The sequence below is a fragment of the Nesoenas mayeri genome, assembly GCF_963082525.1.
Source record: "Nesoenas mayeri genome assembly, chromosome: 2".
Lineage (NCBI taxonomy): Eukaryota > Metazoa > Chordata > Aves > Columbiformes > Columbidae > Nesoenas > Nesoenas mayeri.
Window position 1 is genome coordinate 133,089,169 of NC_137543.1, and position 17,560 is coordinate 133,106,728.

The 17,560-nt window shown below is 36.2% G+C and overlaps 1 protein-coding gene across 1 annotated transcript in view; it reads left to right on the forward strand.

Annotated features, from left to right (window-relative positions):
* The window catches only part of CRPPA (CDP-L-ribitol pyrophosphorylase A), a gene marked incomplete at both ends in the record, with an annotated part of 115,799 nt that overhangs the window by 24,057 nt on the left and 74,182 nt on the right, over positions 1 to 17,560 (forward strand). The window contains 2 exons of the mRNA XM_080339118.1: positions 293 to 442; positions 16,058 to 16,162. Of these exons, the coding sequence (XP_080195244.1) occupies positions 293 to 442; positions 16,058 to 16,162 (255 nt within the window). The remainder of the gene's footprint in view (positions 1 to 292; positions 443 to 16,057; positions 16,163 to 17,560) is intronic.

Sequence of the window (17,560 nt, forward strand, 5' to 3'; positions counted from 1 at the left end):
GTCTGAAAAACAAAGGTTTCAGCTTTGTACGTGTATTTGTAGTAGATGTTTATGAAGGACCTTCAGATTTATTTTTTTGGAAATTGGCCTGCAGCGTGTACTTATGCAGTCTTCTGTTGCTATGTTCATGTTGAAAGTTTTATACAGACTAGGTAGTATGACTTGTGCATTATGAGATATATAAAAGATAAATAGGTAGAAAATGTATTTTAAAACTCTTACTTTTCTTTGACTGCAGCTCTCTGATATACATTAATAACATTTAGGCCTCTCTTTGTGTTTTGTTCTGCAGGCAGCAGGAGCAATTCGTCCTCTAGTTTCTACGGTTATTGCCTCTGCTGCAGATGGCTGTTTAGACCACTCGTTGGAACGTGCCAAGTACAGAGCGAGTGAAATGCCTCAGGCTTTCTTGTTTGATATAATCTATGAAGCATATCAACAGGTAAGACTGTGACTTTCTAAGACTTCCATTTACTTTAGTTTAAAAAAAGAAAAACTAAACTTTATTGCTCTTCTTTCAAAAACAGAGACTCAGCATCTATTTCAGATCACATGCAACTGTATGTGTATTACTTCTCTGTAGTCCTTTGACGAAAATGCTTTATCATTCTAATCTGTTCAAGTTTTTCAGGAACTGCCACATGTAAGAGGGGATGAGGGGTCTAAACTATTGGAAAGACAGATTTGCTTTAATTTGTATTGCCCATAAAATAGATTACTTAAATGAGCAGTTACATATGTTTAAAGTTACATATATATTGTTGACAGAGAGTATCAAAGAGTTTTTCATAAACAGTGTAATAATGACATATAATAATATGATGGGATATAGGCTGTTTTAAAATTCTGGGATAATATTAAATTGATAAGTGTAGGTAAATAAGTGTATAATTTGTTTCATGTTGCATGTGTACTGTACGTACTTTGATTAGTGGCTAAAAATAATATTTCATTAGTATCTTTTGTAATTCTCCATTTTTTTTTTCTTAATATATTGCTTTAACATCATCTTTGTTTAAGAAGATAAAAATTGTGGGTTGTGTATTAAACCATGATTCTTTTGCCTTTATCCCTCTTGGAGACTGCTCTTTTCTTGCCCCAGCCTGCATTTAGAGTTTACTGGAAACACTCCAGGCTTTCATCTCAGCATTCTACTTCCTTTTCGTTCATCACCTTGTGGAAATTGCCTGTCCTCCAGGTATCTTCTCAACTGACTGGAAGTAGTGCATTTCTTCATTTGTCACTTGGAAGGAATTATTTTTCACTCCAGTAATGCTGACAGTCTCACTTCCCATCAGTCTTTCATTTCTAAACAAGCCCAAATTACTGATATCCACCTTCAGAGAGTGCATAGCTTAGAAGTCACCAACAACAGAACAAATGTGTGGACATGCAATGAAGAAGAAACAGTTGCTTAATTGTTCAGTAATTGTTTTACTTAAAAATGTTGGCACAAATTCCTTGTTCTACTCTTTATGCTTTTTAGTTGAAGCTATTTGTAGATTCTGAAAGTGAAGGGCTGTCCAAGATGAAGAGTTACTCAAGGGATTGGACTAGCTCCAACTTTCTTACTTCTGATGGGAAGCAGGAGGATGGTTTTGGTGTGTATGATAACACACAGTTGATACTTTTAAGTGAGACTCTTGCTTGAATGTAGTGGGTATACTTGTGCATAGAACACATCTCAAGAGACAACAGCTACTGTTGATTATACAGCTGTTTCTTTCTTGCTGATGTGTCTCTTTGGCAAAGTGCGTGTTTATATGTTTTTTCTCAAAAAGAAACGCCAAAACAAACCCCAAACTCCTACTCTGTTTGCTGTTCGTTTGCAGATACAGTAGAACTGGCAAATACATAAAAAAGCTTTTGCTCTAAATGCCTTGCTCAAAAGGCAACTATATTTTCAGTCCCTGCACTCCTCTGAATAGTGTTCTCTTCTCACATATGCATTCCATCAGTCGTCTTTTTTTATGTCTCTGCTCTTTCAAGAGCAAGCCACCAAAGCTGTTAGCAGGCAACTGAGGCTATGGTTCCTAGTTCCCAGTTCCCTTTACATTGACTAAATTCTGGTCATGTAAATGCTCAGTGCCTTGGAGCTCTGCGAAGGATAACACTTCGCTAAACCTCTCAACTCGTATTGTTTGCTAATTATTTATGTTTCAATGGTGCCTAGCTGTCCAAGTCAAGGATTAAGACCCTATTGTTCTGGGAAGTGTACAAACAAACACAAAAAAGATAGATAATTGCTGTCCTGAAAAACTTAGTCAAGCTACTGTAGGACAGATTTTTGTAGGAATGGATGCAATTTGTAATGATCTCTAAATATTAATATACCCATCATATTCCTACAACAACCTGGTAAAGTAGATAAGTATCATTCTACAGATGAGCAAAAATTAAAAAAAAGTAATTTTGTTACTCATGTTGCGAGTCATTCACAAAGCTGGGAATGGAATTCATTTTGGCTGACTCAGCATGGGATCACGATCCCATTCCTGTGTATTTTATACAGTTGTGACCTTTATGCAACAACAGTGTGGGGAAAGAAACAACAGTCAAACATGCATTCCTTAGAAAGAAACTGTCCATTTGAATTATTGCTTCAAATAACATAGGCCTTTCAGTTATGTTGTGGGTAATGTGGAATACTGCTTTCAAAGTTTGTCTCTATTTAAATGCATCATTGGTAGATTTAGAGAGTTTACTTCCAGATGTGTTCTTTTTCACAAATGTAAGATCTCTGAGTATCTTAACCACTAGGTTGCAACATTCATTCAAAGGTCAGTTCCCTGATCCTTGCAGGTTTGCCATCTGTAGTCTTTTTTGCTCCTCTTGTCTGGTACCGATCTGGGCAGAACAGACTAGTGCTTCTCCTTTTATTGCTGTTTTGAATGTGTTTAGAACTAGAAAGGAATAAGCTAGTAACACTATTAAAGTAGGTAAAAATACTCCTGTATGATCTTTATCAAGTTAGGAGTCATTCCCTTAGAAAACTTTTTCCAATTCTTGCTTGATTAAAAAAATGATAGCCATAATTTGGGGGAAAAAAAAAAGATGCCTTGTACATAAAATGAATTGAAGGAGAAATAACAAATGCCAAAGTTGGTTTACAATATGATCTTAAAATGTATGTATGCTACAGTGAATTTCCTTTATGTGTGGTGCCAAAAATCCAGCACAGATTTTGAGGACATTCAGCCAGGTTGCTTGCATGCATTTGGTTGTGAGGCATCTCAATTTTGTGTTCTGGATCTCAATTTAGTTTTCACTCTTACCTCTTCTCTGCTGCCTGGAACATACATATTCTAAACAGATTTTCTTTGTTCAGATACGTGTTGCTTTCTGATTTAACTGTGATGATGTCAAGATTTCTGACATCATAAGTGTTAACTTCTCAGCTCTAAAGTAGTGCTGTTGAAACCTTTTAAATTTTGTTGCTCAAAAATTGCATGAACTCCATTTTTTTTGTAATGACTTTGAGAACTCATTAAAACAAACATTCTTCATCACTTGCATATCTGACATTGAAGCCCACTTTAATAGCACTTTTCAGAGGTTAAAACCCATTACTTTTATTTGTTTAATGTGATTTTTCTGGCTTTCGGTTTCCTTATTACAACCACTTTGTCAAAGAAACAAAAAAGGTGACATCAAATTAGAGTCTGTATGGTCAGTTACCCAGCAATGGGCTTAAGTATTCCATCCATTACCTCTGAAGTATGCTATGAAATAATTTCCATTGTGTTTCTAATTTTTGCTTGTGTTATGTGAGAAAATTAAGTTCTGCAAGCAGATATGAGTTATATTGTTTTTAAAAGGATTCATTGTTACCACTAGTCACTTCTCCTTTTGCAAGATGTATTAACTTTAAATCTTTGGTTCTTTGGAACAGTCCTCCTCTCACAATTCAATGTTTCTTGATTCTTACGGGTAAATTATTTCATCTTTCTGCTCTGCTATTGTAAGGTAGCCAAGGACTTCTGCCTGCAAAGTAGGGTTGGTTTGTTTGTTTGTTTGTTTGTTTGTTTTTAATCCCGAAACATGAAGAACAGTCAAAAAATGTTGGTGAGGTACTGGATTCTGTCAGGTCTTCTGATGATTAATGTTGAATATTTTTTTAACCATACTGAAACAATATTATAGATTTATGAAAATATTTCCTTAAAATTAATCTCAGTTGGTTTCAGTTAGCATCAATTTTAACATCCATAAGTAATGGAAGCAGCTTTTTTTTATATGTCTGTGTGTTTGCTTGAGAGGAAAAAAAAGACATTCAAATGTCCTGTATTTTTACTTTTTTATTGGGGGAGTGCAAACAGTTTGAGAACCATTGTTGTTTCCTGGTGAAATAAGAATTGGGAGTACTTTGTTTCTGCCTTTTTGTGATATAGCAGGTAAGTGGAGGTGCAACAGGGGAGTGAAAGCTTTTCAGTATTCTTCTACCTCAAATGATAATTGCTCCAATGCAGCAGGATCAGAAGACCACTGTTCAGGAAATAGTGACTCCTTCCTCTCCAGAATAGTGATATTGATTTTAACATTTTAGTACAGTTTCTGTTATGTTGTTACGAGTTTTGCATTTAACTGGGGATACCTCTTCCCCCTGTATTGGACATCATGTAAGCCAGACTAAAAACATTTAAAGTCAATACTGAAATTAAGCAGCTGTTCAGAGCCCACAACAGCCAGTGGAGCTAAAATGATGTCTTGATCTTAAAAGACCTCACTACCCTAACTTGTGTGTCGTTACATAGAGCACTTAGCTATAATAAATAAATAGTCTTAATGGCATTTTGGCATATACAGGCACCTACCCCTGTATGTAACAATGCTTAATGCTTTCTGTTGCACATTTCAGTTCTGTTAGTTATATGAAGCTTTGGAAAACAGCTGTTTACTTCAGTGAAGTATTCTCATGCCTCCACTTTGTAGTAGGACTTTCTAATTTAGCATTGAATGGTCCTGAAGTGAGAAAAGGATGAATTATACAGGCCTCCTTACATATGCCTGTGTCATTCTTCGAATATATAGCTCCTTGTCTCATACTCTTATGAAGTACCAGCACTTCTTTCGTGGCCTTCAATTTATTAATTTTATAAAAGTTATAGCTGTTATTTGTATGATGCATGCTCGACACAAGGTGGACAAGTGACAAGTGGAAACAACCACAATGGGAGAAAGAATTGTATTTATAATGTGTGTAGTATTTCACAGGCAGGAGGCTTTAATTTAGCCAGGGGTTTCCTTGGGATGTTTAGTAAAAGGCCATATAAGTGTATAAAGGGGAAAACATAATGTTGTATCAGTGCTCCTAGTTCTGATATGTTCTAATTTGAGAGTAAAACTAGTAAAACCCATGGAAGAGGTGTAAAATTGCAGAACCCATGATTTACTTTAATTCTAACCTACTTAGGACAAAACCAGCCAGGTTTTGTTGTTGTTGTTTGTTTTTGTGGGGTTTTTTTGCTTGTTTTGCTTTGTGGTTTTTTAAGTTAATAAGAATTAAATTCCTGATCTTTGGAAACGCATGTTTCTCTTCGATTCTTATCAGCCCTAAGGGAAATCAGAAAAGTTTAAGTGTTAATTGAAAAACCACCCTTTCCAAAGATAGCAAATAAAGGATAAATTCCTTAGACCAGACTTGTTCATTTTTGCTTAAGGTGGTTTCAAGTTTCTATTCAGCTTTTTAAATTAAAAAGAAGCAAATGCAAAGTATGATCCTGTAAGCCTGGGAGGAAGAGGGTGGAGGGAAGACTTCACTTACTAGAAGTCCCCTGGAGCAGTGTCTTTTGAGGAGTCAAAGTATCAGGAAGCCAGGTAGACTGCCTTTTTCCTTTAATCAGGGTAGGCTAAGACTGATTTCTGTAATACCTGTCTCTGACACACTGCGAAATGCACAGGGATCTCAGAGATCTTTTGTATTCAACACAAAGCATCTTGTTGTGTCATGTCACGTTAGCGTACAAAGTGACACAACCACAATGTACAAGGGCTGAAATACCCAAACTTAACAAAGCATTCTGTATTTGCAACGTATCTGCCAAAATAAGGAAGGTAGCAAGAACAATTAAAAAGCTCTGCCTTTCCTGATCTGGGAGAGAAACAACTGAAAATGGAAACAGAAGAGAAGCGGTATGTAGAAGATCCTGACTAGCTTCTATGTCAGAGATGTAAACAAAAAGCCTAGGCAAGAGTTTAATCTCTTTATCAACAATCTGGATGAGGGTGTCGAGTGTACCCTCAGTAAGTTTGCAGACCACACCAAGTTGGGTGGGAGCGTTGATCTGCTGGGGGGTAGGAAGGCTCTACAGAGGGATCTGGACCAGCTGGATCAATGGGCCAAGCCCAACTGTATGAGGTTCAACAAGGCCAAGTGCCGGGTCCTGCATTTGGGTCACAACAACCCCAGGCAGCGCTACAGGCTTGGGGAAGAGTGGCTGGAAATTTTCCCAGAAGAAAAGGACCTGGGGGTGTTCATCAACAGGCAGCTGAATATGAATCAACAGTGTGCCCAGGTGGCCAAGATAGAGCATCCTGGCTTGTATCAGAAATAGTGTGGCTAGTAGGACTAGAGAAGTGATTGTCCCCCTGCCCTCGATGCTAATAAGGCCCCACCTTGAATTCCGTGTTCAGTTTTGGGCCCCTTACTACAGGAAAGACATTAAGGCACTGGAGAGAGTTCAGAGGAGGGTGACAAAACTGGTGAAGGGTCTGGAGAACAAGTATGATGAGGAGCAGCTGAGAGAACTGGAGCTGTTTAGCCTGGAGAAAAGGAGGCTGAGGAGAGACTTTATCGCTGTCTGCAATTACCTGAAAGGAGAGCAGCATGGAAGGTATTTGTCTCTTCTGCTGAGTAGCAAGTTGAGAGGAAATGGCCTCAAGTTGCACTAGGGGAGGTTTAGATTGGATATTAAGAAAAAATTCTTCACTGGAAGGGTTGTCAAACATTGGAACAGGCTGCCCAGGGAAGTCACCATCCCTGGAGGTGTTGAAAAGACATGTAGGTCGGGTGCCTAGGGACATGGCTTAGTGGTGGACTTGGCAGTGCTAGGTTAATGGTTGGACTCGATGATCTTAAAGGTCTTTTCCAACCTAAATGATTTTATGATTCTGTGATATGATGGTTAGAGAATTGTCAGCATGAATGCTGGGGATAAAATAGAATTGCTCACCAATATGACAAGTCTGGTGAAGTCAAGCTACACAATGTGGAAGAAAGGGTGAGACATATTAGAAGGCTATTCTGCAGGAATCCTTGACATGTTGATGGCACGGCAAAGTCTGATCACTATTTCAAAATAGAGTGACAGGTTTATAACAATCTTAATTTTAAAAAATAATTTTGATACACATTTTTTTTTTCTGATAATCTTTTATGTATTGTTTTACATGTAGTCTCAAGATCTTCTGTACCTGGAAAAAATTACCACAAAAGCTGCACCATATTTTGGGGGTGTTTGTATTGCATAGGTAGTTTAAACATCTGTTGATAGTAGACCTTTTGTGGGTTACAGAAGTTTATATTTAGCTAATCAGAACAATGATGCTGAAATAAAAAAAAATAATAGGAACAGGAAGCAGGAGTATTCATTGGAGGAGGATGAGCTTGAAGATGTTTAGAGACATTTCTCTGATGCATGTCTATAACCTCCTTTCAGATATCCACTTGGAACAGATTGACTTTAGGGATTCTAATCCTTGTAGAAACTATGTAGACATTACTATTTTTTGGCACTATAATGAATTTGTACATCTGTTCATAGCCAACATTACCCACTTTTTGGATAATAAGCAATCACATTTACTTATAAGAAGTTACAGCATCTGCCTGCACAGGAGAGCTGCTATATATAAGCATAGCAATGACAAGATACAAAATAACAGTGTGTCAGGGAAAATCATGCAAATACTTTGATGCTAAATTCTGGGAGGCAGATGTTCTTCCACTCCCCAAAAAATCATTACAAGATGTCACCAGATGGGGTTGAGATGAGGAGAAGAGATATTCTGCAAACTGTCCAACCTGGTCCTCAGCAGAAGAAAAGGAAATCCCAAAATTGTTCTCGTCTAACAAAGGCCTGAGAATGTTCAAGGAAGATTTTGCCAGAGTAAGAAAGGAAGTTGGCTTTTGTTAGGCCCATTGTAGAAATAGTCGCTCAAAGTATTGTCTTTTCTGTATGTAAATAATAAGGAGTGTATTCCATGTGGATTTTGTAAACTTCTAAATTGCTTTTTGAAAGGGCACAGCATTACTGGGATTCTTCTTCAAACATGCGTGAAGCATTTTAGTATCCTCTGTAGTGGGGAAGTGGACTCAGCTGTAGCAGTTTAGTAATATTTTGGCACAGGTCAGGCAAATCCTGTCTAGACTGATTTGGGGATTTTCCTCTGGGTTCATTCTTTGTTAAAGAAATCAATGTCTGTCAAATTAACATTGCCAGGGGCAACAGGCGCTTAAACGAACAGTAGTGGACAAATTGTTGACTAAAACCTTGGCAACTTTGGGAGCAAGGGTCAGACTGAGAAAAAGGACTGAAGAGTCAACATGTGAGGCAGAATTTGGGCATTTGAGTCTAATGCTGGGATCCTGAGAAAAAGCACTCTGCTCATCTCCCCCCTAAGACTAAAGATATCTGAATCTTCAGGGCACTTCAACTTTTTTATGTTTTAACATTCACCAAATACGAAACTCTGTGTATGACAAGGCATCTAAGTTGTGGCGAGACGGAACAGCGTAATATTTACAATATGTAAACATTCACTTGGGGGAAAAAAAAATTGCCTAATGCTATTCAATCATGAATTAGTGATATAGGTCAGAGATGTTTGTTTTTGTAGTGTAAACCACTGAAAAAAAAATCACCATTGTTTTTAACATATGGCTAACAGTAGGTAAGATATATAGATTTAATCATAAGCTGTAATGGGATGTTTCTTGGCCTTCATTTTTTTAAAAAAGTGTCAGACATATTTTATTAAGTGTATTAGCTTGTAAGGATGATCGGTTTACCTCGTTCGTCTTCAAATGTGTTTTGTGATTTCTATATGCTGGGTGTTTGTATGGAGATCCACTTCCTTTTCCGCCATTCCCAGCATTGGTCACCCGCTTTGCTTTTGTATTTTGTAGTTACATATTCACATCTTCTAAATATATGTCATGTAACAACACTGTTGTGTTCTTCCTAATTCTGCATTCCAGTTTGTGTCTATAGTTTTTCTTCCTTCTCATCAACTGTGTTCTGAAATACTGAATCAAGAAGTGATTAATGAATTAGGTAAGAGTTAGCTAAAATAATAGTTATCTGCTACTTGTATGATTTGTATGAAGTCAGTACTAGAAGCTGATGCTTTTCTTTGTATGAAGTCCTAAAGGCAGCACACTTCCATCTGGCTATGAAATGCAATAGGTAATTACAGTTTTAGTGGAACTATCTACTTGGTTGGTCCAAGTCAACTTAGCTGAATAATAAAGTAGCATGGATTATTTCAGTTTGTTTAAATTCCTCCTCCAGTTCCTTTGATGGTATAATATAGATTTTAATTAGCTAGATAATAGTATCAAGATGGGGAATATCTGTGAGTTTTTCAATGTGCAATCTAAGCATCTTAAAAAAACTAACAAAGGAAGTCTTTCTTCTGATTTGTCCATGGGTCATTAGGATTTTAGATCTGATTGTTTGACAAGGAAATCTGTGTAGCTCCAAAATGCTGAAAGAAAACTTAGTATCTCATTTCTCCTTATATGAGAAGTTTTTACTTTATTAGCAGCACCCTTTCATTGTTGTGGTGCATTTTGGTTTGGATTTTATCTCTGGCTTTAATCCCATTTAAAAAATGATTTATTTGAAACTTCAGGAGAACCTGAGTTCTGTTCCATTTCATTCCTGCTGAAAATTTGTAATTTTTTTTTGTTTTGATGTAAAATTATAATGGAGCTAATTTTTTAATAATGCAGTTTTACAGAGGATTTGGATTTGCCTTTCTCTATTCATCTTCAGGCTGACGCACAGAGGCTGTTGTTTAAATACACCTAAATGGATATCCTAATTTGTACACTCTTCAGGTTATAGTTCTGACATGTTTTCCAAAGAGATTTTACGGTTACTTCATTTGGCATCCTTTTACCCTAGCGGCTTTGTCCTGAGATTTGGAGGAATTCCCCCCACCCTCCCACCCTTAAAACCTACCCTATTCTACAAAATCCTTTTCAGGAGAAATATACTAAATGAATTTTGTCCGTAATGCTTTCATTTATTCAAAACTTGAAGCTAGATTGGTGGTCTGTTGAGAAAACTACGCTAGCTTAGATAGCTCTGTACTTGATTAGTTCCTTGGCGCAATGGTAGAGCCAGGATATTGTATGAATCCCCACCTTGCCCTAATTAATTTCTGCCACAAGAATGTTTGGAGAAATTCTAATGCCTTGCATAAGGAAAAAAAAAGAAAAAGTTTTTTTTGCTAATGGGATAATTACTTCCATTTTATGGCACTCCTCATCCTGTAGGATCTCAAAGCACTTCACAAATTCACATATTAGCTCTTGGAACTGTTTGGTGCAGTGGTGCAAAGCTGCCGTGCCCTGGGTGAAATCTGGCGTCTCTGTAGCAGTGAAAAGGCATTTTGTCTTCAGATACAGTTCGGAGGGTCTATGTTGTGGAGACATACTGCGATTATTCAACTTGGAAGTTAGACTGGATTATGCAAGTATTGTTTAAAGTGTTACTGGATGCACCCTGATAAGTGTACTGTATCCACAAGAATCACCCGTTTGGCACAGACTCAAAAAATGCTGAATGCTGAGAGAGAATCACTGTATCCAGCAGATGGGAGACCACCCATCTAAGTTGTCATCTGCTGCTTGTTCTGAGAGAGCTAAGAAAAATATGAGGTAGTAATGCTACAGCTTTTCATCTCTTAGCTACTGACAGCTTAGTGTATCAAAGTGCAAAGAAAAGGACCTTTTTGTTCCTTAATAGCAAAGCTGCACTTTCCCCCCTCTCTCTACAGGTCAACCATGATTTGTTTAGAACATCACAGACCTCATTCTCTGGGTATGTAGGTGATGGGGCTCTCCATCTAATTTTCAAACAGAACTAGGGTTTTTCAAAGTGATAGTAGTATTTTTATGGTTTTGGTGTAAGGTTGTACTCATGTACTTCTTTCACAGGATGACTGGTTTGTTTGGACCTCACCTTTTGCATGGACACAAGCAGTAGCAGCCAGAAAAACACTGACTTGAAGAGTAGGTTTTAATGATACAGACACTATCATAATAATTCTGTAGGGTATCTGCAAGTATCTTAAGGCCTGAATTTAAGAACAGGAAAGATAGGTCTTATGCTTTCTCAAAAGAATTTTAAACCTTGATTTTTCTGTTTCTTTTATACAGAGTCCCACTTGAGATGGCTGGGGCTATCACAGCCTTGTGCTAGGATCTAGTCTTGTGATTATACTTTGTCTTCTGCTTCCTTTTGAGGTCAGAGATAGAAAATGGCAGTCGATAAAAAGGATATATTTTCTAACTGTCTAGTTACCTTATTGCATTGTTTTTGTTGTAATGATTCCTTGATGGCTCTAAATCAAGGTAAATGTCATTTTTTCTTAGTGATTTTGATAGAATGGTACACTGAAAACAAGGGTTTCTCTATCTAGTTCTTTAGTCCTAGGTCCTTTCTTTTGGTCACAGATTCATGTGTGATTTGTTGCTTATAAGAAAGTTGAAGGAACCTGTTCAAAATCGACAAAAATATCCACATTACAATTTTTTTCCTAGTTCTAACACAATGATTTTGTTTAATTTATGCTCAGAAGTCCATACTTTGTCTGATATAAGTATTTGTTCTCTGCATTCATAGGCATTTCTGAATCCCACCAAGATTCTGCTTTTATGTATTGTGACAGTGTGGTTTTTTTTTTTTGTTTTTAACAAATTTGTATTTAAAGAAAAGAAAAAAGGAGTAGAGTTATCCCCAGCCTTGGCTAGTAGCTATGACTTTTAAAAGTTCATGTTGTGTCACTGTGTGTTTGTGCTCCGCATTCTTGCCCATGGGACTCCTCCTGCCCAGCAGCAAGTTATGTACAGTGAACAGTAATTGTCAGCCTCAATGTAGAGATATTGATTTTTTTTTTCTTGTTTTATAACTAAGGAATAATGAAAAAAAAAGCAAATGATGATGCTGTCATGAAGATTTTTCTTGCATCTGTGTTCTGTTGTATGTTTACTAGTTCCCATTGTATTCATTCAAAATCTTTTATCAGTATAAAGATACAGTAAAATAGTGCATGTGAACAGTAAAAGCAATTGTTAATGTTAAATACTGCTTCTTTAGCATTTTACTTGTTCAAAGTATTATATTGGAAACAAGTCAGTTTATGGACTTCTAGTAAGTACCAGGGAGATGCAGGCTGCATAGCTGTGCTTTTCTCTAACCCCTTGTTCCACATTTACAACTAAGCAACAACAGAGTAGCTTGCGTTTTAGGAAGTAATATTATTTATCCAAATATTTTCAAACTAATCTGGGGAGTGGGGAAGAAAAATTGGTGTAATGCTAAAATATGTATCTCACTTTACCCATAGCACTTTATTCAAACATCCACTCTTGGAAAACAAACAAACAAAAAACACCCACAAAAAAGTCAGTCCCCATAACTACCTATTAAAATGCCTTTGGATATTCAACAGTTCAAAAGCATTTTTAAATAACATATTTCCTTCTGTGCCATTTAAAGAGCTAAACGAATCTGTTTTCTGTCTTTTGTGGATATGTTTTGAGCCAATATTTCCAGCTGTTTCCACCATTTCCAATCTGTGGTCTAAAACTTAAACTATGTCTATTGTCCCAGAAAGCTGTGTGTGCATGTCAAGTTCAGTTAACTGTATCCTGTCAAATTGTATGTTAAAAAGCCTTCATTCATGAAGATACTTTAGAAATAGTAAGAGTTTTAAACAGATTGCTGTAGTGTGAATTGGCTCTGGTTGTACAATGAAATACATATGGAAGACTTAGGATGAGTTTGTTTGCATGCCTGGATCAGTAAGAATTTTCCGCATAGATATTCTACAATTTTTTATTATAGGCACTCCCTAATAATGCTTAATTTGTTATCTGAATTTCTTAGTGCAATATAGAAGCTTTCAAATTCTTCACCTTAAATATGAATTTGAATTTTCACTTGTGGAGCTGTTTAGCATATGGATAATATACAAAATCAGCTGGTCTTGAGCTTATACTTCCATTTCATTGTTCTTCTCTGACATCAGTGTATTAGACTTGCAGAAGAGTACACTGTGACAATATGTTTAGGTTTAAACAATTACATATAATTAGAGTGGTAAATGTCACGATGTACAAGTGTTAGTGAAATATGTTTTTAATTATTACTTTGCTTTGTGTCATATTTCATCCCTTGAAGCCAGCAGTACCCTCGAGATGCTTTAGCCCATTTATGGAACTTCTCTACTCCCTACTAATTACCTGTAATTAATACCTTGCTAAAAAGTTGGAATTGCTTAGTCTTGTCCTAGTATCATTCATTACCCATATATTAAATTAGTAGAAAAGAATTTATGTTCTACCAGAAAATTTTTCCTTTAAAACAAAACAAAGAATAGAAATATTTTCTACTTAATTTAAAAATATTCCAAAGTGTCTTTTTGAAAACCCTATTTTTTTAGTATTTTGAAATAAGTTTTTCTTTTTAAGTTACTCTGTCTTCTTGTGTCTGTTTTGTTTTGTTACTCAAAGTGCTTCAAAACACCTAAATTACTTTTCTTTCTACATGGACTGTGTAAAATGATCTTATGTTTGATTACAGTTATGACAAACCAAAATCACAAAAATTACTGATTTAAATAATATAAAAGTGATAACTATGATTTTTCTAAGACATCTGTGTGTATTAGTAATAAATTCAGATGTATAATGCTGATGAGTTCCTTGAATTTCACTGATGCATTATAAAACAAGAATAGAATCCAAAATTTTTCTTCATCTTTTCAATTAAACTTCTTAAGGAAATGAAAAAAAAAGGCAAGTTGTTTTGCAGCACTCTCATTTGGATCTTCTTTAACCCACATAGGCTTTTGCATTCTTCACAATTTTGAATTCTTGTATCTTGGAGGAGACTCTGAATTACTGAGCACAGTACCTGACCTGTCACATTTTATTCAAAACACAAATTTGTAGACACATGGTTAAATTTGACAGAGTGGAAAGGTTATTTCAGCTTTTTAGAGGAAAGCTTATGCATTGCAGAGCTAGTTGTTGTTCTTTGAGGAGTTAACCAGCATCTTGTGTGAGGTTACTGAAGCTGATAACAGCCTACTTGCCTAATACGATGTTTCACTGAAGCTTGTACCAAAGGCTCTTTAAGGAAGCTGAACACATTTGGGATAAGAACAAGGACTCACCAGAAGGATTATTTGTTAGAATATAACGAGGTAAAGTACATGTCCAGTTTTCAGAGCAGTAAATTACCAGTGGAGTTTTGTGAAGATCTGTGCCTGGCCCTGTGTGCAGTTCATTTTGTTCATAAATAATTTGGAACAGGAGGTGGAGATAACCATTTTTTCTGGCTGATAGAGATAAGGACTAACTAACTAAGAAGGTTTGTAGAAGGATGTTATGATAAAATTGGTAGGTAAGTAAAGGAGGGCAAAAGGGTTGATCAAAGTTTTGAAGTACCTTTCACACATGAAATGACTGAGTAGATGTTGATCTTTACCCATGCAAAGACATTAGATGTGGTGGAGCATTTTGAAGAGCTGAGAAGGTGGTTTTGCACTCCCTTTTCTGTCAGAACAACAGAGTATGTGATGAAAAGAGTGATGGATCAGATGCGTCCTGGTGCCAGCGCTAACAAAAATACTGCTATTCAAAAAGTAATTGGGGGAGTTCAGGATTCCTGTAATTCACTGAGGACTGTTAAAGCAGTTGCTTCTGGTTTGATGTGTCCCTCAGGGACTTCTTAAGTTAGGGATTTCCTAAGCCAAGATAATAGCTTTATGTGAGGCCAAGGGTGTATTCTGGGAACGTATGATGATGTGATTGCCTTGTTCTTATTTACTTATCCTTGACTATCCACTGTCAGTCTCTCCTAGCGACTGAATATGGGGCTAGGCAGCCTGTGGTCTAATCAAATGCATCCGTTTTTATGAAAGACTCTATCTGAAATTATCCTTCTTTGTTAGATGTAATTCATGTTTCGGGGTGGACTGGTAATTTAGCAATATGAAAATAGACTAGAACTTTTTTATCTTAATCAGGCCAATTCATCTTGAGGTAGTCCTGTCTGATAAAGCTCCCAGTTCCTGCTTTTGTAACTATCTCTGTTGTGGCTCGTGAGATTCTGCACCATAATCAGTTTTCCATTAACAGATTCTTATAATCACTAACTGTAGGAAGCCTAACTGCTTGGGCTGCTGAGAGAAGAATGCCTCTTCTAGATGACTAAAAAGCAGACAAAGTTTTGGGGGTTTTTGTTGATTTTTTTTTTAATCTGGAAGGCTTATGGAACAGTGTTAAACTGCTATTTTGTGTGCACATAACTGGAGAAAAATATGGAGAGAAACATGCACAGAAAACAGAGATTTTTAGTTACCATCATCCTTTTTTGACGCTGCAAAAACCAAAGGGCAAGGCATTTGAAGAGTCATGCTTCTACAATTTGTCAACTTTGTCATTAGAAGGTTGATGATTTATTTTGGAGAGGCCTCAACACAATAAAAAAATTTTATACATGTAACTTCTCATTAATTGAATTAACAACATAAAGGTGTAGCAAGATATTGCAGCACGTCATTGACCTAATTTGTGGTTGTAAAGTGTTTATTTACTTCTGTAACACTTTGCTGGATAGCTAGAATTTGGCATAAGCTTCTTGGAAGGGTTTTATTCAGATCCCTCCTAAAGTTACCTACCTAATATGGCATGTATTATTCTGGAAAGGACTTTTGAGATGTAAGTTTTAATAAATGAAAGAAAATCTGTTATTGCTTAGAAGTATGATTTCTTTAAGACTAATTAAGAATATATTTTCTATTTTAATTTCTACAGTGTACAGACTATGACCTGGATTATGGAACTGAATGTTTGCATCTGGCTCTGAAATACTGTAAAACAAATGCCAAACTTGTTGAAGGAACAGCTGACCTCTGGAAGGTAAAGGCAATAATAATCTATATTTTTATATATCTTATAAAATTAATAAAATTCACATATTGCTGTAAAAAACTCAGATATATTTTCAGTTGTAATAGTTATGCTTTTCTCTTCCAAATTTCAGAATTGTTTTTAGATTATCAATGAGGTTTTTTAGAGCTCATTGTTGTAGACAGACTTGGGCAGATGTTACCTGAGATTATCAATGAAGTCAGTGTTCATCTGAGGGTAGGAAAACCAACTAGGTACTTGACTAACTTGAGAATCTGTACAACTATAAATCCATAATCTCTAAAACTAAGAACATTTTTTTTATGAGATGATCTTTCTCCTGCCATTTCCTATATCTTTTGTGTATATTCCTCCGCTTTTCCTATAAGGACATCCGTTTTTTTCTGATGCCAAATACTTGGCTAACAACAGTTTGATTTTTGGAGCAGTTCATTCCATTTAGTAATACTGTAACATTTAAGACCCCTTCAAACAGTCTTTTAAATTTTTTAAACATCATTCACTTTGTCTGCAGGTTCCTGATGACTGACAAAGCAGGTGTGTATACAGGTGCCAAAGGATACGTCCTACTACTTAAAAGTATCTCATTTCATTGTTTTGGATGGTGGGACATTATTCTTTCTCAGTAGCTGTTGTGTCATGCAATTTTTAAGTGTTTTCTTTTTTTTTTTTTTATTTTATTCATTTCCACATGGAAGGATCTGGAAGCAGCTCAAATCACTCCATCTGTCTTTGACAGTAAATTTCCTCCAACAGGACATAATTTCTAATAATATGACAGTAAATCTTATGCAGAAAGGTAATTTCCTGAATCTGCAGTGCAAATTTCCTGTGCAATTTAGCACCAGAATTTACTTATGCGTTGGTTGCATATAGCAAATTCTTTCAATACCTTTCCAGGGACATAGTCTTTCTGAAACACTATACTGTCTGTTTTCCTATTCAGTCTTCTGTGGGACAGATTATGTCATGCATATTTGCATTACATCACTTCTTGGATGATTTCATTGTTCTCATTGCAAAGCGTGGTATTTATGTGAAGGATGACAAAATACACTCATTTAGTTCTTTATAATGTTTATTTAGTTTTTTACTATCTGTAGATACTACTGATGCCCAGCAGATGAAATGTAGTCTTTTGACCTAGAATGATGGAATAATTAAGTCTGAAGGAAATACCTACACGTCATCTGGTCCAACACCTTGCTGAAAATGGGGCCAGGTTAGTTAGATTAGGCTGTGCAGGGCCTTGGCCAGTTGAATTTTCAATATCCCCAAGAATGGAGATTTCACAGTTAAGAAGGAAATAAAAAACTTCACAACTGCAGCCACAAGAGAGGAGTGGTAATATAAGAGAGAAACTGCAGACACCAAGGTTAGTGCAGA